The sequence below is a fragment of the Ambystoma mexicanum genome, chromosome 10 (genome assembly GCF_040938575.1).
Source record: "Ambystoma mexicanum isolate Mex_15411 chromosome 10, UKY_AmexF1_1, whole genome shotgun sequence".
Classification (NCBI taxonomy): domain Eukaryota; kingdom Metazoa; phylum Chordata; class Amphibia; order Caudata; family Ambystomatidae; genus Ambystoma; species Ambystoma mexicanum.
The window spans coordinates 1,502,872,199-1,502,892,740 of NC_090932.1; the positions used below are offsets into that span (position 1 = coordinate 1,502,872,199).

General features: G+C 45.4%; 1 protein-coding gene across 12 annotated transcripts in view; it reads right to left on the bottom strand.

Annotated features, from left to right (window-relative positions):
* The window catches only part of PITPNM2 (phosphatidylinositol transfer protein membrane associated 2), a 1,944,277-nt gene that overhangs the window by 524,117 nt on the left and 1,399,618 nt on the right, over positions 1 to 20,542 (bottom strand). For all 12 annotated transcript variants that reach the window (XM_069619654.1, XM_069619653.1, XM_069619649.1 and 9 more), the window contains one exon: positions 13,693 to 13,937. In XM_069619654.1, coding sequence (XP_069475755.1) covers positions 13,693 to 13,937 — 245 coding nt within the window. The remainder of the gene's footprint in view (positions 1 to 13,692; positions 13,938 to 20,542) is intronic.

Consider the following 20,542-nt stretch of genomic DNA (forward strand, 5'->3'; position numbering starts at 1 on the left):
AGGAAAAAGTTCAGGAGGATGTTTACGGTAGAAGTAGTGGAAGCTTTGGTGGAATTGGGAACCATAGTACATTCTATTGGGGCAGTAATTGGAGAATTACCAAAGTGTTATCAAGATTTTAATGATGTGTTTAGTGTAAAGGAAGCTAACGAATTACCTCCTCATCGAGAACATGATTGTAAAATTAATTTAGAACCAGGAGCCCACATTCCTTGCAGTCACATCTATGCCCTGACTGAGAAAGAGAATCAACATTTAAAAGATTACATTCAAGAAAATCTGGCTAAGGGGTTCATCAGGCACTCTCAGTCACCAGCAGCTTCTCCACTATTTTTTGTTCCAAAAAAGGAAGGTACTTTACGGACATGTATCGATTATAGGGCATTGAATAAAATTACAGTTAAAAATAGATATCCTCTGCCCTTAATCTCTGTGATGTTGGACCAGATTCAAGGAGCTTCAGTGTTTACCAAATTGGATCTTCGTGGTGCCTACCATCTGGTGCAGGTAGGTCAAGGTGATGAATGGAAAACAGATTTTAGAACAAAATTTGGTCTTTTCGAATATCAAGTAATGCCATTCGGACTGTGCAATGCCCCGGCAGCTTTTCAATTTTTTATAAATGAAGTGTTGAGAGATTTTATTGACATTTTTGTAGTAGTATACATTGATGACATTCTCATTTTTTCTAAGGATCTACTGCAACATGAAGAACATGTTAAGAAAGTTCTACAGCGACTAAGGGAAAATTTCGGAGCGCGTGCACATTTTTAACGTGAGAGACGTTGTGTAAGAAAGCACGTGTTGGGTTGAGATAGAGCGCGAGTCCATTTTTTAACTAAGCGCGAGTTGTTTTGAACGCGTGTACAATTTTTAAGTGAGTGACGTTACGTATAACCGTGTGTGTTCGGTAGCGATAGAGCGCAAGTCCATTTTACTTAGCGCGAGTTGTTTTTTAGCACCCGTACACTTGTTTTCACACGTGCGTGTATTTGTTAATATGCGCGTGTGAATTTTATACGCAAGGACAATTTTTCACGTCTTGTGATTTCACGTGTTTATCGCAAACGCGTGTCAAGAAAGAAACTATGCGTTCGTATGTGTAAAAAGGAAAGGTCCACACGCAGGAGAGCAGCATTCAAGAAAGTTTATGAGTTTCTATTTAATGTAATTTTTATGCAAAAGGAATTCAATTCTTCAAAGAAAGACTGCATTTCACAAAAGCATTTAAATCTCAAACTTCATAGAGTTAAAAGAACTTAAAAAGCAAGAAGAATATCTAAATCTGTAAGGTGCTTGCAAGGGTCATTACTTTAGGATTCTAAAGAGACTTGAATGGCTTGAGACTATATGCACTATGCATGATAATTGTTTACAAGATATTCCATACAGATAATTAACCTCTAAGTCTTATACAGAGGTTTAAGAGGTAATGAAGTTAGAGTTTATTTTAAAATAATTTTAGAAAAGAAGTTTATATTAATATATAAGTAACCAAGTGTATTCGTTTACTACAGATACCGGAGCCTACCAGATGGTTGCAGACTGCAGTGTCTCAGTTATTTTCTCCAAATTCCCCTTTCCCTTCCTTGGGGTTCTCGGCTCAGCTTATACTTAAGGGTTGAGAGGTGAACTCCTGGTGACGGTCTGTGGGGCCAGCATCAGCTCCTGTGGAATTCAGTCAAGCCGGACCCTGACAAATTGCCACCCAGCATCTCCTCTGCTGAGAGACCTTTATAGCAAGGCGGGCCATTACAAATGGGCTCAACAAATGTCCTTTCTTGCTTATCAGTTTGTCATGTTCTTTCTACATAATGTTTTTTGACCCGCCTGGAACCATGTCCCCTGTTTGTAGGCTTTTCTGTGAAAGATTGTGCATCCTTTGCGACTTTGTTAGTTGGTTCCTTACAAGTGTACTCCTTACCTTAGATGTTCTACTTCCATTCTGGATTCCGATCCACATAGCTCAAGGGCTTATTGTCCCCGTCAGAAAAACTGCCCTCTTTTGTAATCAAGTCATAACTTACTTTTCTGAAAGGTTAATACGTTCAAAAAGCTTTTCCTTCAGCCCAAAAAGAAAACATCCAGCCAACTTTATTATGTAGGCTCACCGTATCAGCTTGGCGTGTTCTCCCTTCCTGAAGACACCATAGGTCACTAGGCTAGCTGTCTGCCCCTGTATCACATCAATGTGTAAGCTCAATGGCATTTTGGGAAATTCTAAACACAACTGTCTTCTAGTTTTTCACAGCAAAATAAACTCCAAAGACAAACACCACTAGAGCAATTGTGAAATAAAGAATTGACTTAACATCCATCTAAGTTTAATAAGGTGTCAAACCAACATTTATTTTTTCCTGAGAAATAATGCATCTTTCTCTAAACCGTACTAATAAATGCTTGCACCAGCCCAAGAAAAAATTGCAAATCAATTTCTCCCCCCATTTGTGCCGCTTGCGCAGTATAAAAAGGATGGATATGTTATCGGGTCCTCCAGGGTTGGCTTACTATTCAGTGAGGGACAGGGCGCAGAGTCACTTGTCGGAGAAAGTGGTGATGGGTAGCTACCCAGTTTACATTACATTTCATGCAACGTTCATGTTTCCAATAGTTAATCAGCAGCAAAGTGTAGCTCTTAAGATATCCTGCTGCCTCATTGCAGAGTCTAAGTTGTTTGCCGCATATGATTTGGACCCGGATTTGGGTTTACGTCTGTGTCTACAGGCCAACTCCTAGGTCTTCACTGACGCACAACGATTTGACGGTGTGCAGAGAGTGCAAGCGCGCTCAAAAGCGTGCGCGCGAGTTACTGTCTTACTGAGTGGATTGTGCAAAGAAGTAATCGAAGGGTGCTCGCAGAACTCGTTTCTCAGAACAGGAGCAAGGAACACTCCACCATGCACCAGGAAGTAATGCGAGGATACTACTAAAGCAATAAGCCCCTAGCCCCGAGGGCATTACTGAGTGAGGTAATGCCCCAGGGCTCATAGTTACAGGCCCGTGCTAAGCGAGGGCCTTAACGAAGGACCCGGGGCATTACCTGAATCGTTAATGCACCCGCGGCTCGGGGCTTATTGCTTAATTTCGGAACAGAAAAAAACAAGTTACAAAAAAATTGCCACCGCGGAAGGGGAAATGAAGTCCATTTTCCCTTTCCATGTCAGCCATTCAAAGTGAATTGAAAAAGGTAAACAAATAAAATGGCCCTTTCCACGGTGGCCATTTAAAAATAGGAAACATGTAAACAAAGAAAATGGCTGCCATGGAAAGGAGAGAAGGGACTACATATACCCCCTTCTTCCTTTCGATGACGGCCTGTCGCGGATCGGGAGCAGACGCGCTGGGAACCAGCAGGTCCGCTCTCGAAATGGACCAAAAAGAAGGTAAGTGGGGCTGGGAGGGCAGGGAGGGGATGGTTTGGATGGGGGGGAACACTTACCTCGCTCCCCGGCAGGGAAAGATGGCAGCCTCCAGCCGTGTGGTGGCTCGGAGTGGGGATTACCCCTTTCTGAGCCTCTTCATTGGCTGAGGGGCTGTCACTCTCCCCGTCGGGGACAAAGAAAAGGAACGTCGGGAGAAGGATTTCCGGCCGGGTAAAGCCTTGGCGAGGGCCAATCAGATTGCATGTTACAATCTGATTGTCCCTCGCCGGGTACTAATAAGGTGTCATGGGAGGAGCTGAGTTACAGTCAGCAAGAGATGCGAGCCAATGTCGGTGGAGCGCGTTTATCAGTGTTTCCCAAACCGAGCATGATCCACAAATTGCCATGCGCGCATGTCAAGAAGAGCTACCGCTATTTATCTGTCAGTGCAGAGATTAATCTCATACCTGTAAAAGAGAGAACGCACATGAATGGAATAGAAAAAGGAACGGTGCACACTTTTAATTTAAAGGGAAAGTCTCAGTGCAGTTAATTGTATATTTTGTAGGAATAAATAGATGAGACACATTGAGGTATGAGACTATTCAAAAGGAAACTTGCAAGACAACCCTAAGGATAGTGGTTATAGCCTCATCTATTTATTCGACAAAATATACAATTAACTGCACTGAGACTTTCCCTTTAAATTAAACACTCAATAAAGCGTGTCATCTTCTGATCCGGAGTAAAGAATCTCCTGCAAGCACTTTGCGCAGGAGACCAGGTATGAAGATAAATATTGGTGGGGGCTAAAAGGGAGACAGCACTTTCTTAACAATCTATTACACTTCTGTGCTTGCAGATTTCGAAAAGGAAGATCGTCTAATAGACTTACAGACAATGAATTTTGGTGTGTGTTACTTTGTTCCATTTCCTCTTTACCTCCAGCAGTCTTGTATTTAGCTGAAGACTGATAGGTTGCAGGCAAAACGTCAGGAAAGGTCTGCCAGGTTCAGCAGCACCTGCAGCTCTTCCATGATCCCTCACCATTCCGGTCAGGGCAGATGGACGTTGTAGTCCTAAACACCTGTGAAGCCAAACATCGCAGGTCACCTCACTAAGGCAAAGTTGCACGAATTGTGCACAAGGTTTGCTAGTTAAGAAACCGAGCGCACTACTTCATACTGAAACGTTGTCTCAGCTTCAGATTTCCAAAATTGATTAAATATGAAAATATTCCAAAATCGTTTTGCCTGATTATATTTTTTGCCGTGGTGCACAGCTATACTTTTGGAACATGAGCCAGTTTGCATAAACTGTGTGCTGCATGGTGCATATTATGATTGTTGTGCTAAATTGCATTTTCGAGTAATTCTACTGCAATAGTGCTAAATCACACATGGATATAGGGTATTGAAATAAACAAAAAAAAGTAGAAAAGGTTGGGTGCATGCTTTTTCAGTGCATATGATGTAAGTATGCATCTTTTACGCAAAACCCAAACAAAAGAGAGACAGGATGGGTACATGTCACTCTTAGCAACACTCCTCTTTACACAACCAGCTCCCAAGGTCCTTCAGGGTATAGGACTGCTTCTTAAATGTTATCGAGGATACAAATAAGAACTTTACAGCCTCACAGAAATCACCTGGAATATTGCATTTATCATTACATGCTTACGTTATCAATGTAGATGCTGTTTATGGCACAAATCTAGGGAGAACAAAAGAGGGAACTGGGGAGGAGGGAGGGATGAGGTAATTTGTTTCCTTATTTTAATTCTGTATGATTTCTTTGGGTTATTTCACAGTTACCAATATTTTAAGTAAGGTGTACACAACAACATTACATTAACCAAAAAGCAAATAGACTCCTCCATACCAACATGTGCAATTTAGCAATAGTGGGGCAAGATTACACAAACATACAACAATCTTAATTTGTATCAACCAAAGCGCTTTATAGGAATGGGTTAAATTTGGTAAAAACATATCTTCTGGTTCATTCGCTTAAGTATTAAAATGTGTGCTAAATCGATCTATCTAAATATAGTTCTCCAAGTATGCCTGTGCATCGGGGAATGTGCATGGGTACAGCCTAGCTTCCCCTCTCTTCTAATATTCTGTCTCAATCAATTGGTCCCTGTGTCCCGAGATATCACAGCCATTTTATCCTTTCATCCAAACCCTGAGCCTGTCCGAATGACTACACATGGTTGATGTTTACAAGCACTTTTGCGTTCGGGAGGATGTTGTAAAAATTGAAATGCGCTCCAAGTACAGTGAGTATTATATCCTGAGTGATTTGCATCCTACTCATTATCACAGACATAATTGGAAAATAGATCTGTGGTCGCTCTTATGTTCCCAAAATGAACTTTGATTTTATGCAAATCAGCAAGGCACCCACATTGGTGGTATATGCCCCCCTCCCGTTTCTGATAGGGGTATTTGGATAGAGTACAACATGAGTGTATAAGACTGTGGAGGTCATTATAAGTTTGCAAATTTGTAGGTGGGGGGGTTACCGGTTTTACCGCCACCCAGGAGCAGGAGGTAAATTGGGCTGCCACAGCAAAAAACAGGCAGTATTTCCAGCGCATACCGATGCTGGAAATACCAGCAATTACCCCCCTGGAGTCCTATTGGACTCCATGTAATGGGGAATGACTGCTGTTGCCGGCACCTGTAAAATCCTGGTATTATTGGGATATCAGGAGCCCGTAACGGTATGTCACTTTCCCTGGAATCCCACCGGAATTACCGGCGGGACACTGTGAAACCTATAATGAGGGTGTGTACATCCTGGAATTATACACACTCTATCAAAAAATAATGTATAAGGTTATTCCAGATTTGTATAATGTACTTTGCTCAGTACAGGTATTGTGTCCTTGTTATGACTGCAATTTATACTGGAAGTGATAACCAGTAGTTAACATTGTAAAATGTTAACTTTTTTTTTATAAACGCCTGTGTAAATTAAATAATTTCCACTATGTAATAGTTTCTTTTGTTGAGATAAAAAAACATGTCTCTCAAAATGCACTTCCTTGTTGCAAGAGGCCATGCGAAGGTTAAAAGCAACTACCCGTTTCTTCTATGTACACCAAGGCAAGGTTTAATGTTGTGAGCTGGCCACATATTGCACAAACACTAGCAATTAACAAAAACGAGATGCACCAAATTAAGGTGTATACGCTACAGCCTGGTCCACTGGTCTCTTCCAATGTCAGAGGGCACCTAGCCCTTCCCACAGAGCCTATACATGATCCGGCTCACCTCTCCATAGAGACAATGAGCCCTCAGTGTCATGGTGAGATTCCTGCAGGACACGTGCGCAGGGACAACTCTGTTGCTGTGCTCTCTACTTTTAACCATAAAAATGCCCAGCACAGTGTCCCACTTCAAGATATCTGTTATTTCTCCATCTGCGCTGCTTTCAGCAATAACTGGGATGGCACCAGCATTGAAGAGGCGACTCTTGCCCACAGAGATATATACACCCCCCGCCCCCCAGAAACCACGACTTTTTTTATTAGCATTAGTTTAAAATATAACCTTTAACCAAATTCCTCTAATCAACATTATTAAATCATTTCCATACAAATTAATTATTACACAATTAACACCAGTAACAACAAAAACCACAACATTAACAGATACACCCTATCTCTTGGAACACGATGCCAATGCAGTTAAGACTAGTCTCATCCAGCCCACACTTCAGGAAGGATCTGAAGACACTACCCTTCAAAGAACATTTCACGGTGCCCTCTCTCAGGTGCCCAGTCAAGCAATCTGCATGGCATAGCAGCAAATACAGTGCCCGGATTGTATACATTGTTTGCACTGGTGCCACATTTATATAATATGCCTCCTGTATTTTAAAAGTCTACACAATGTGGTCAGGAACCCCATTTGTTTTGGGAAGACATAGCTTGCAAAAACACTATGGCCCTCATTACGACCCTTGCGGAAAGCGACTGACCGGAGCGCCACAGCGTAAATAGCGTTTCCGCCATTGTACGAAGGAGCAAAGTGCGGCCCATTCCGACCCATCGGGCACGAGCACCACGCCACGGCGGAAGTGCAAAGTCCGCGATGGCGGAAATGACCCCAAAACGGCCCACACCGCCGCCGTACGGCGCCCTAGGTGCAATACCGCCACCCCTCTTAGCGGTCACCGCAGTGTGCGCCTACCGGAAAGTACGGTGCCCGGAAATATACGGAAACGGAAGTTAAAACATGGGCCCGGAACGGGAAACATCCCGGCGTACACCTATAAAAACACCAAAACAACACAACCACTAAAATCACTACCCTGAAACACACCCCAACCCGTCAACCACCCTAGCGAAACCAAGAAAAATGGGAAAAGTAGCGAAGAAAGCGTGCGACCGCAAGCGGCAGGTCCACTTCTCCCGTGAGGAACTCACCGTGCTAACAGAGACCCTCCAGGAGAATGCAGCCGTCGTCTTCTCCACGCAAATGACCAGGACGGCACTTGCAAACAAGAAGGCCATATGGGCTCTGGTGGCACAGCGGGTAAGTGCGGTGGGGACCGCACCCCGCACCCCACAGCAATGCCGCAAGCGATGGGACGACCTGCGGATACGCGTCCGCAGCATACTCTCTGCCAACCGCAACATTGCCACAGCCACCGGGGGAGGTCCTGAATCACCCATCAAGTTGACCCCCTGGGAAGAAATCTGTGCCTCCACCATCGGAATGGAGAGCATAGAGGGAGTCGGAGGGATGGAGAAAGGAGTGCAGACATCCGAAGATTCAGGTAGGTGGGCCAGATAAAACAATGCCAAATCCACACAGTCCATCCATGTGAAGTACCATGCGTCCACATAGTGCAACAGAAACACATGTCCAGGAGAACGCCCACACACATCGGCCTGATAGCGCACGTTAAAACCCACAATAAATACATAAATAATTAAAAACCCCATATACACGCACTACACGTGCAGCAGGCACACCCTAACTGCAGGCTGCCAAACAACTGCACCCTCACTCCACACACAAATCAAAGCACCTCCAAGACCCCGACCCAAATCACCCTCAGGTACCACCCCAATGCATGTGATACAATGCCATTCCAATTCCCACTGACCCATCAATAACCCTCGCCCTCCTTTACTCCACCACAGGGTCCGATCCAAACGACGAGCTACAGGACACCCCTACCAGCACACCTGCAAAGAGGGCCAAGACCAACGGCCAGAGACCCTCCACCTCAGCTGCACGCATCAAGACACGGCAGCAGCACAAATCAGGTGGCAGCACAGAGGAGGGAACATCAACAGGCACCCCAGCAGCCAGCATGCCCACAACACCACCACCACAGGTCCCCCCAATGGATGCCACAGAAGGCACTGCCTCTGGTGGCAGCAGCACCATAGGTGACACCCCATTGATGGCAGCATGCTCGGACACAGAAGACGGGGATGTCGAGGTCAGATCCATCCATGACCTGTCCCAATCCCCCTGTCTGTCCCCTCCCGTACAACATGAGGATACCACGCAGGTGCAGCCACAAGACGACGACTGGCCATCCCCCACAAGCCCTGTGGCAAGGCAACATGAGGACAACAGCCCCTCTGTGACACCACCGCAAATGGCCATGGCCCAGCAGAGGCAACAGTCCCTCGACAAGTTAATCGTCCAACAGCAGCAAATGGCCACACTCCTCAAGGGCCATGCCGATGAATGTGGGGGCACCAAGGCAGACATAGAAACATCAACAGAGACACTTAGGGCAGAAATGGAGAGAGGTACAGAGACGCTAAGGGCACAAATTGAGAGTAGCACCGAGAGCCTGAGAGTCCAAATGGAGAGTAGCACCGAGAGCCTGAGGGGGGAACTGCATGCGACGTCCAAAGACGTATGTGCCGAACTTGCCGCAGTGCGCCGTGTGCTCACTGAGCTCTCGCAAACCCTTAGGGACATGCATGGACGTGAGCAGGCAGACACATCATCCGTTGCAAGTTCCGTCCAGGGCAGCCCCCAACGTAGATCTGGAAGGAACCTGCGCTCCACAGGCAGGGGTGCCCCTGATACCCGCAGAGGGGGCATGCAATAGCGACAGCCCACTGACAATGAGCATCTTTGGACACTGGTGTTCGGGGGGGAGGTAGGAGGGTGGAGGGGGTGTGTTGGGCTCACTTGGGTGGCGGGTCGATAGGGTGTTCAACATGATATCACATATGCCATAAAAAGTGCACGATCAACCAATGACAAGTGTGGACATTGATCTTTGTGTACTAGGCCATCATAGGCGTACAGTCCATATTGTGCATGTCCCAGACACACGCAGTGCCACGAGTCCCGTGTCCATGTATCAGCCACCAGGCGTGAGTGCTAGAAGCATACATCAATGAGATGCTGACGAATGTCACGGGCCTCCGGTGCCTCGCAGACTCCATGAGGTGCTGCCACATCCCCACCCTCATCATGACCATCATCAGGTGCTTGCAGTTCTGCGTCAGGGGGCATGGGCACATTTCTACGTACGCACATGTTGTGGAGCATGACACATGCCATCACCATCTTTGCAACCTTCTCATGGCGGTACAGGAGTGCCCCGCCAGACCTGCTGAGGCAGCGGAAACGGGTCTTCAGTAGGCCGAATGCCTGTTCAATGACTACACGGGTACGTGAGTGGGCATGGTTGTAGTCCTCCTCATGCTGGTCCCGTGGGTTCCGGACTGGTGTGAGGAGCCATCTCTTCAGTGGATATCCAGCATCACCTGTATGTGGACGAGAAACGTATGATGTGGAATGCCATTGATACGTACGCACACCCCCCCCCCCCCTTCCTGGCAGGTCATTGACAATTCACATACCCCACATCATCATGCATGTAATGAGACTCACCGAGTAGCCAGGATCTGTTCCCTGCGTGTCGCTCCATGTAGCGTGGTATTGTAGAGTTCCTCAAGACCATAGAATCATGGGTTGATCCAGGGAATCGGGCACAACAATGTGTAATGATCCTGTTGGAGTCACACACCATCTGTACATTCAGGGAATGAAATTGTTTTCGGTTGCGGTACTGGGCCTCCATGGCATGTGGGACGACCAATTCAACATGGGTGCAGTCGATGGCACCAATGCAACCCGGTATGCCGGCAAGTGCATGGAATCCCACTTTTGTGTTGGTTATTTCCTGCTCCGAGCGTGGTAGAGAGATGTAGTCGTCTGCGTGCTTCAGGAGGGCATCGAGCACTTGCAATAGTGTCCGTGAGAACAGTGGCTGAGAAATGCCATGCAACTGTCCGACTGTGTGCTGGTAGGTGCCTGTGGCCAGGAAGTGGAGTACAGACACCACCTTCAGTAGGGGTGGGATGGCGGTTGGGCTATCTATCATGCTGACAAGGTCAGCCTGTGTCATGTCCACAATGGCGGCTATGGTGTCCCGGTCCAGACGGTAGAGGGTGTGGATCTGCTCATCAGTGAGGTTGAACGGATGTGCTCGGAGGCGTTGAATTGCGGGCTGCCTGCGTGGTGGTAGTGGCTGTGCTGGTGGGCCTTGCTGGCCCTGCCTTGGCCTCCTCCTCCTCCTGCGTCTCCTCCGTGCGGCTGGTTGTAGTTGGTGTTCGTCTACTTCTTGGAGTCGGAGCACTTGCAGTGCTATCAGGTCCCCCAGGGCCAACATCGCGAGTCCTGCCGGTAGCATTTCGGTGTGGTTGTGGGAGGAGACTGGCTGTGCAATTTATGTGTTTTCAGACTGTATGGCCTCCACCTGTGGTGATTGATTCCACCTGTGCAAACTGCTCTCCCCTTTGGCCGAGCACGTCCCGCGCACAACGCTGCAATTCGGGGAATTGTATCTTGCTATTGCAATCATGTATTTGTACCCGATGGCCGTGTAAGATTGGTTGATATGTTCATTCTGCTGTGGTCCCATTGTTTCACATACTATCTGTGCAGTCGCGAACAGACTTGTGAGGGGTCAGTGGGACGTAGTACTCGAGTAACGGTGGGCCCTCATGCATCACTGTACCGAGTTGCAACGACGGGCGGGGCGTCCCATTCGTGGGTGAAGGCAGTTGCCATTTTCACACACAGCCGCACTCGATGGAATAATTAGTGATTTCAAACGGCCACAGATGCCTTTTCGACGTGATGTTGCAAATGAGGAATTCGAAGGGCGGCGCTTTCGGTTTCCAGCTAGCGGCGAGGAGATGCCCACAGGTCTGACTGCAAATGTAACGTTCTATTGTTCTATGTCCTTGAGACAGGGCCCATGGCGAGGGAGCAATGATTGATATGAATAGTTTGGGATGCGCAATAGCTACGTGGGCGATGAGGCCGTCCGTTCCCAAATACATGTTACTTCACAACACTGGAATTACGGGCTGGGGCACTGTGGATTTAGCAGGCTGCATAACGCACAGACTCAATGGATGTTTCTAATGTTATGTGAGTAATTATTCAGGCATTTTGATCCCGGGATGAGGGAATGATGGATGGATGCATGGGCAGGTGATTTGATACAGAGTTTGCCATGTACAGGGCTTCTTGGGATCTATCTGCCTCCCCTACGCTATGTGATGCAGGGCTGCCATAGTGGGACCATCGTCCATCTGGCCTTGTTGAGCCCTCCCTGTCTCGAGGCGCCCTCAGACACTCGTTTGTGATGGTGTTTGCACCTCGATATAGATGGTTATGAGTCGCAAGTGGTTTTGGGGTGGTGATGTTCCTTTGGAGTGGGCTAGCATGCATATGGCTGTGGATTTCGTGTGATCATTGAAGTGAGTTGTTGGTATGTAGTTCTGATGGCCATTCTGTTCTTTTTCTTTTCTTTTGGTTGACAGGTACCTCCTCCCCTTTTGCCACTGCCATCTGTATGCCACTCCTGCAGATGGATTTTACTCCCGACACCTGCTGCTTCGTGTTAATCAGTGGAGCAGCATTACGATCTTATGGGACGATCGCCAATGGGCCACATGCCCTTACGCAGTACTGGTGGCTCGGAGCAACATTTCGGCCTTTCAGCTGGACTAGTGCCTCCCCATTGGGACGGCCCTGCGGTTCTGTGCGCTTCCATGTTGCCTTTTCGTACGTGAATGTGGCTCTGTGTACCATGGGGGAACAGGGCGACACACAGGTAGTGGCTGGTCATTTCTTGCGGAAGCAGCCCACAATGGTGATTGGTGTTTTGGAGTTCATGGCCTGATGGCTGTATGTGCTTTGTGATTTTGATGTGCATAAAATTTCTATTCTGATTTGGCCCGTGTAGCGTTTTTCTTTGCAAGTGATGTGGCATATGCCTATTTGGGGGGCGATGTATTGTGAGGAGATCTGCATTGGGTTCCAGCTTCGGGGTTTAGTTGCGTGGTACTGTGCTGTGCGCGTTTGCCTACGAAGCCCAGTGAGGTCAGGGATGGGGGCTGCCAATATGCCAGTTTGAATGTTGTCATGCTCAGGGGCGGGGGATTGGGTTTTGTGTAACAGATGCCGGTCAGCCAGGTGGACTGGTTGAATGATGTGGTCTTCGGAATATTGCTGGTCACAGGTGCCTGTGTTTGCGTGCGTTTCTTGGTGGGGGACTGTGGTCATGTCCATTGGGATGGCTTCTGTATTCGTGCCATCTGTGCCCTGCAGCTCCCATTGGCCCCTCTTGTGTTTCTTTTGTTCGTTGGCATGCATGGGTGACTTGTACATTTCAATGGTTGCATTGTGGCTTCATTGCACCTACGGGGAGTTGTACTTTGTGGGCAGGGAGCGGTGTACAGGCACTCAGTGGGGCCGTTTACGGTTGATTCGCGATGCCGTACTTCTCGCCATGGCGGAATGGTACATTCCGCCATGCCTGATGGCGTTAGGTACATGTCCGCTAGGGTCGGAATTGGCGTACCGTTGCACCATGGTGGTGTTTGCGGTTTGGCATGGCGCGCGCGCGCGTGCTTGGTGCAGTTAGCGTTGGCGTTCACTACGGTGTCGCTAATGGCTTCGTACTTTGCGGTGACGGGTCATAGTCGCACTGAGCGCTATTCGATGGCGGTATTGCATTTCCGCCATCGTTTTTCGATTTCCGCCAGGGTCGTAATGAGGGCCTATGTAAACCAATACATCCATTCATATCGGATTAGTGATTATAATATAAATCAAGCACATGATTTCCATGTATCTTCTATCATCCTTATGACTGCCAAAAATAAATGCGACTAGGCTCTGATGAATTGTCACCGGCTTAACAAAGAAGCCTATCTGTAGGCTGTGACAAAGGTGCAAAAAGTAATCTTTTCAGCAAAAGGCAGAAACAAACCAAACCCGCTCACACCATTTGTCCACTAAAAATATTACTAACTTACTTTGACACCAAGGAGAAGGCTTCAGAGCAGATGGCCGGGCATGGCACCAGCTTGATGGCGATGCGCCCGAGGGCAGCTGGGTAGTGCACCCTCATCACTGTGTCGAAGACAGACGTGATGGTGTTAACATCGCCGTGCTTGGAGCTCTGATCCCCAGCTCCGGTGTCCAGGATGTTTCCACCATGCAACACCAGGACTAACACATGGATTTTACATGGCTGCATGGATATCTGGACTGATTCATCCTGTAAAGGGAAAAAAGGAGTGTTTAGATTAACAAAATTGGTCCAACATTTCAAAGAAAATCCTTAACACCACTCTACTAACAATACAGTTCTTTTAGTTCCTTTAGGGTCCTTCACATTTTGCCAATGCATATTTTAATGTTAACTAAAACATGATTGAAGAATGTAATGTCATGAAGAATTTAGAACCTCGTACTAAGTGGCTTCATTATGAGAATAGTGGTAATTGTAAGAACATATTTTTGAAATACCTCATACTTTTAAAATGTAATGTAATTATGAGTTGGGATTGTTTGCAATGTTTACCACATGATGTATAAAGAGGATACTGCACGCAGAAAATCTCTCATGCAATCCCAACTCAGAATTCGAAGGTAATTGAAAAACCACCGGTTTTCATTGTTATGATCCAACCAGAAAGGAAATTACCTTAATATTCTTTTGTTTAACAGGAAACTTCTGCCTAAAGATCTGTGTTAATGTATGTCCCTGTTCATCCTCGTCTTAAGATACCTACCTGTTCACTTTCAAACCCCGTCTGTCATTTGAGCTTTACAGTACCAATTTAGGGTGCAGAATTCCCCATCATATATGCGGTATCCTCTGACCCATCCTATCAGTATGGAGGAAAGGGGACTGGACGTAAGAGTATACAGGATAAACATCCTTCCACCCTTAAGACTCATCGGTTTGCATCCCCTCTTAACTCTGCCTCCCTCCGTACAAGTATTTTTCTAGCTTACTAGCAACAGGTTTCCATTAAATAATTAAGACTAATATTACCAGTAATCATCTTTCTGAAGCTTGTATATATGAGGTATAGTACCACATCTGAAGCTCATCAATCTATGGGATTGGTTTTGCTTCTTTTGCACCAGAATACAAATCTTTTCTATTTGTTGAAGTAGCGATGTCTTGTGTTAGGTTTCCTTACTTCTCCTAATGATATCCCTCCATGCACTTTGTGGGGAATTGGAGATGGCCAACTCTTTGAAATCAAGAGCCATGCTGCTAAATTGGTCATCTGAGGTGTTGGGTGTGTTACCTGTTTGTTCTTCTGCGTTAGCAGGTCTTGTATTGGATGTAGCTTGATTGGTGGGCACAGAAACATGTGCATTAGGTGTGAGTACCATGGCTGTCTTGCCTACGTTAGAGCAATGAGATTATTGTTAGACTCTCTTGGTACATCTTGTGAATTATTTTGTGAATGAGTGGTGTCGGGGGGGGAAACACGTTTGTAAATATCCCAGGCCAATTCGTCCACAGTGCATTGCTTAGGGACCCTGGTTGGGGGGACCTAGATGCATCGTTTTGGCATTTCTTGTTCTCTTTTATTGCGAACAGGTGTATTGCTTGGTGACCCTATGTCGCAGAATTCCATTTTAGTGTAATGGAGACGAATTCCCACTCATGTGCTGGCATTAAGACTCTGCTGAGTGAGTCTGCTGGAATATTGTGAATCCCGGGACGTGCTCTGCTTGTTTGGATATGTTTCTTTTTATGCACCAGTGCCAAAGGTTTTGTGGCAGGCTGGGTAACTCTTTTGCATGAGTTCCGCCCTGCTTGTTGATATAGAACATTTCATGTGTGTTGTCTGTCTGTATAAGTATGGTCTTTCCCTGTAGTGCATTTTGGAAGGAAAGTAGTGGCATCTTTATTGCTAGATGTTATTGCCAGTTTATGTGATATGTTTTTGTTTTGCTGTCCATTTCCCTTGGCCGTTGAGGTGAAGACAATGTGCTCCCCATCCTGCCAGTGATGGGTCTGTTATTATTTGTGGAGGCGGGGACAAGAAAAGTCTTCCTATGCTCATGTTGTTTGGTGACCACCAAAGTAGACTTTTGTTTATTTTTCATGAGGCTACCACTAGATCGTCCCAATGGCCTGTTTTCTGTGACCATTGTTCCGCTAGCCACTGTTGTATTATTCATATTCTTAGATGAGCATCTTGTATTATGAATATGGAAGATGCCATCATGCTTAGGAGTCTCATAACTTTCCTGACTGATAACATCTGGCCTGGCTTTAACAGGGGAATTAGTGTTTGTAAAGCCTGTACTCTTTCTGGTGTTGGGTACGCTGTCCGAGTGTTTAGAACTGCCCCCAGGAAAACATTTTCTCTGCTTGGGGTTAGGCTTGAATTTTTCTTGTTGATAGAGAAACACAGGCCGTGTAAAAATTGTACAGAGTGCCTGCGTGTGCGTGCTAGGCATTCTTGTGCATCCCTTCCCATTATTAGCCAATCGTCTAGTTATGGGTATACTGGTATGGCCTTGTTGCTTAGATGTGCGGCGACCACTGCAAGCTCCTTGGTGAATACACAAGATTCTCAGGTAGATCCAAAAGGAAGTACTTTGAATTAGTAGTGTTTGTTTAGTATTTTGAATTTGAGATATTTTCTGTGACTTTGGAAAATTGAAATATGAAAGTAAGCATCTTTCAAATTTAATGTCGCCATGAACTTTCCCTCCTTTAGTAGGGATTTGACTTCTTGTAATGATGTCCTCCAGAAATTTTGAGGTTTGACATTTTTTTGCTGGTCTTAGATCGAGAACTGGTCTTATTGATTCGTCCTTTTCTGGTACCAGAAAATAAACTGAGTATATTCCTGTGTTTACCTGGTCTGTTAGTAGTGTTTTCCGTCTCTTTCGTAATAAGTCTTACTTCTCCTTCAGTAGAATCTTTAGGTGTTCCAGGGGGATGCTTATTCTTTTGGGTAGATCATCATGTGGTTTTTGTAAAAGCTCGATGCAGTGCCCTTTCCTTAGTGAACTTAAGACCCACTTGTCAAATGTTATTCCCTCCCATATGTGGGCGTATGCTGTTATGTGACTTCCTAATGGGGTTGCATGAGAGGGGAGTGCAATTGGGTAGTCATTTATTGGTAAGGGCTGTGCCTCTAGAGTCCTGGCCTCTGCCACATGCTCTTCCCCTATGCTCAAGCAGAGTCTTTTTATGATTGTTGCTCCCGTAATAATTATGGCTGATGTTTCTGTGCCATCCAGAGAGTTTTTTTTATCATAGCATTATTTGCATTCTTCCTTTCGGTTATTATTTTTAGCATTACTGATCAAATTGGCTCTGCTAATTGATCTGTAAGTTGTTATATTTCATACCATTGATCTCTATCGTACCTTGCTATGAGGGCTGTGGGGTTAGCAATTCTAAATTCATGAGAGGCAGAAGTTGCTATTCTCCTCCCAAAAGCGCATATCTTTTTACTTTCCTTATCTTGTTAGAATTCACTTGTTTATAGCCCCCCCTCTTTTCCTCGTAGTACTTTCTACCAAGAAATCGACCTTGTGGTGACCTTGTGGTGACCCCTGATGTAAAGAGGATCAATAGGTGCTGGTCTGTGCTTCTTTTTAATTCTAGAATCATTGTTTTCTTTGTCTGCACTGAAAACTCTTCACTACCATAAAGAAATAGCCTGTGAAGCAGACTGCCTTTCCTTGAGGTCATCCTAAATGAAATCAGCTTCTTGTGATTCTTCTATTTGAATAGTAATCCTTTCAGAGTCCCTCTTTAAAAGCTCAGCATACAAAACTTGGCCCTCTGCAGGAGTTGATGAGGTACACTTATTTCTGGAGATGGCATGGTGTAGTCATCGGGACCAATTTTTGTGATTTCTTCCTCCTCTTCAATAATCTCTTTCTCATAGTAGATTTCTTCCTCCCCCACTACGCCCCCTTCATCGTGTTCCTCTTGTGTAGGTTGAGATATTATCTTTGCCATTTTGGTTGTCAATTCAAAAAGGGGCTCCCCCTTTCTTTTTGTGGGCATACGGTTGCGAAAATCCACAAAGGATTCAATTTTCCCTATGAAGGTAGAGAATCTATCCTCAGTCCATTGAGTTCTTTGGGGGTGTTCTGTGTGTGTTCCTATTTCCACTTCTAATTCTATTAGTCCTGTGGCACCCTTCCTCTGCATGGCAGATAAGGAAGCCTTCCATTCTAGAGATCATATTGGGAGACTTCGAAATTTGGTTCAAAGAAGAGAACACCAACTCACCCAAAGCATTAACAAATCAACTAGCAACAATTAATCTGCAACATCTGGTGAAAGGAGCGACACACACACACAGCAGGGCACACCCTAGATGCAAACTTCTGCAACAAAAACCTGGTCACAACTGAACCATCAATGCAAATCCTCTGGACCGACCATCTTATACCCTTTGTGGTCCACTCGCCGAACATGGATACTTGCTAACCTCCCTACAGATCCTCCAATCCTAAAAAGAAACTGGAAATCCATTAACATTTTAGACATAAACGCGAGACTGGAAGCCACAAAACCATCAATCCCCGCTCTAGATTCAACCAACATAGAAGAAAGAATGGACGCAATCTAAAAATAGATCGCAAAAACGTTGGAAGACATTGCACCAGAAGAACCATTCCACCCCCCTCTACAGAAAAGAATGGCAAGTTGGTTGACACCCATCTCAGAGCACTGAAAAAATGAACAGAAAACTGGAACAAGAATGGAGGAAAAAATATGACCAACAAAAAAACCATACCAAAGACAGATACGATTATACAAAACCGAAATACAAAAAGCAAAAAAGACATTCTACAACCAACGGATCACAAACTCAAGCAATACCCAGAAAGAAACGTTAAACATCATAAACACGCTAACAAACTCAGCAGCATGCAACAACACACCAACCCCATCACAAAAACTATGTGATGACCTTGCAGACCACTTCAAAAATAAAATCACAAACATCCAGCAAATCATTGAGGGCAAGCAGAAAATCACCAACAACCCCCCCAAACAGCCACCACCGGAAGGAACCCATCCACTAGACTAAACCACCTCTCACCGATCTCGATAGAAAAATTCAACAGCCTGGTGAGCAAAAGCAACAGAACCGGCTTTCCAGCAGAGCTCTGCCCAGCAGATGTATACAAGACTATCTTCACCCACAAAACACCTGCAGAATATTTTGTCAACCTCTTCAACCACTCACTGGCAACAGGAACCATGCCACAAGCCTTTAAATCGGCATACATCGGGCCGCTCTTTAAAGACCCATCGGGAAACACAGAAAACCTAATTAACTACCGACCAATCTCAAACATCCCATAACTGGGGAAATTACTATAAAGCTACATTTACAAATAAGTCCGGCAATGTGTAGAAAACAATGGATACTAGACCAGGCACAAGTAGGTTTCAGACCCATGAGTCACAGAATCTTGATTACTATAAATCTGGTACGATCTAAAACCCAACACTGACTAAAACGTCAAATCAGAACTAATACTATTCGACCTATCAGCAGCCTTCAACATAGTCTACCACGAAATGCTCATCAAAAGACTCAAAGGTACTGAAACCGGCAGCACAGCACTCCTCTGGCTAAAATACTTCATGACTGAAAGAACCATTCAAATCAGCACCCTGGAAAACAACATGTGGCATCCCACAAGGCTCATTTCTCTCACCGCTGCTTTTCAACATGTACACTAACCCCCCCTCTGCCGATTAACCTCATGAAAAAAACACAGCGTCACCTGCTACAACTACGCAAATGACATGCAAATCATCTACAAAATCAACACCAGTAAAGAATAAAGCCCAACCCTTACCAAGTGCACACTGAAATAAACCAATGGATGAGCAGCAACAGCTTTAAACTCAATCCGGACAAAACATGATAATGAGAGCATCAAACGACCCGTCGAACAATCACCCCATTCCATGGCCTACTAAACTGGGAAACCCACCAGAACCATCCAAAGTGGTCACACATCTCAGAATACTAATGGACAATGAACTAACACTAGAACCACAAATCAACGCAGTAGTTAAGAAATGCTTTTTCCACTTACACACAATCAAGAGAATTCTCCCCTTCTTCACCTTCCCACACAGAATACTCCCCATTATCTCACTCGTCATGTCTACAATAGACTATACCAAAAGCATCTATCTTGGAGTGCCAGAATACCTTATGGGAAAACTACAATCAATACAGAATGCAGCAAGCAAACACATCACACCAGCACTAAAAACACTAAATTGGCTACCAGTCAAAAAATACATTTTCAAAACACTCTGCATAACACACAGAGCAATCCATAGTCAAGGAGCGGAATTCATACAGGTAAAAATCTCCATCTACAAACCAACACGAACACTAAGGTCCAGCAACGACATTTGCCTCGAACCGAAACAATATGTAAAGCACATATTTGGCGGATCAGCATTCTGCTGCGTAGCGGTAATTCTTTGCAACGCGCTCACAAAGGAAATGCGAACAACAGAAGATAACCTGAAATTCAGGAAACTGTTCAAAAAATGGCACTTTAACTCATCAAGCTAAAGAGGGAACACCAGCAAAGGAACACCACCAATGCAACACAATTAGAAACTCTGAAACTGGATCACCCAAAGAAATAAAACACCCAACTACAAACACAATAGAATTACATTAACCCAATGGATCAACCGAACCCACAGGAAAAAACTCAGACGTCCGCCGACTAACCCTACTAAAAACTATGCATACTCAACTCACCTTCCAACACTGAAGAAACCAGAAACATTCCTGTGTCACAAAAACACACTGCAAACTACAATCCCTCTACTGA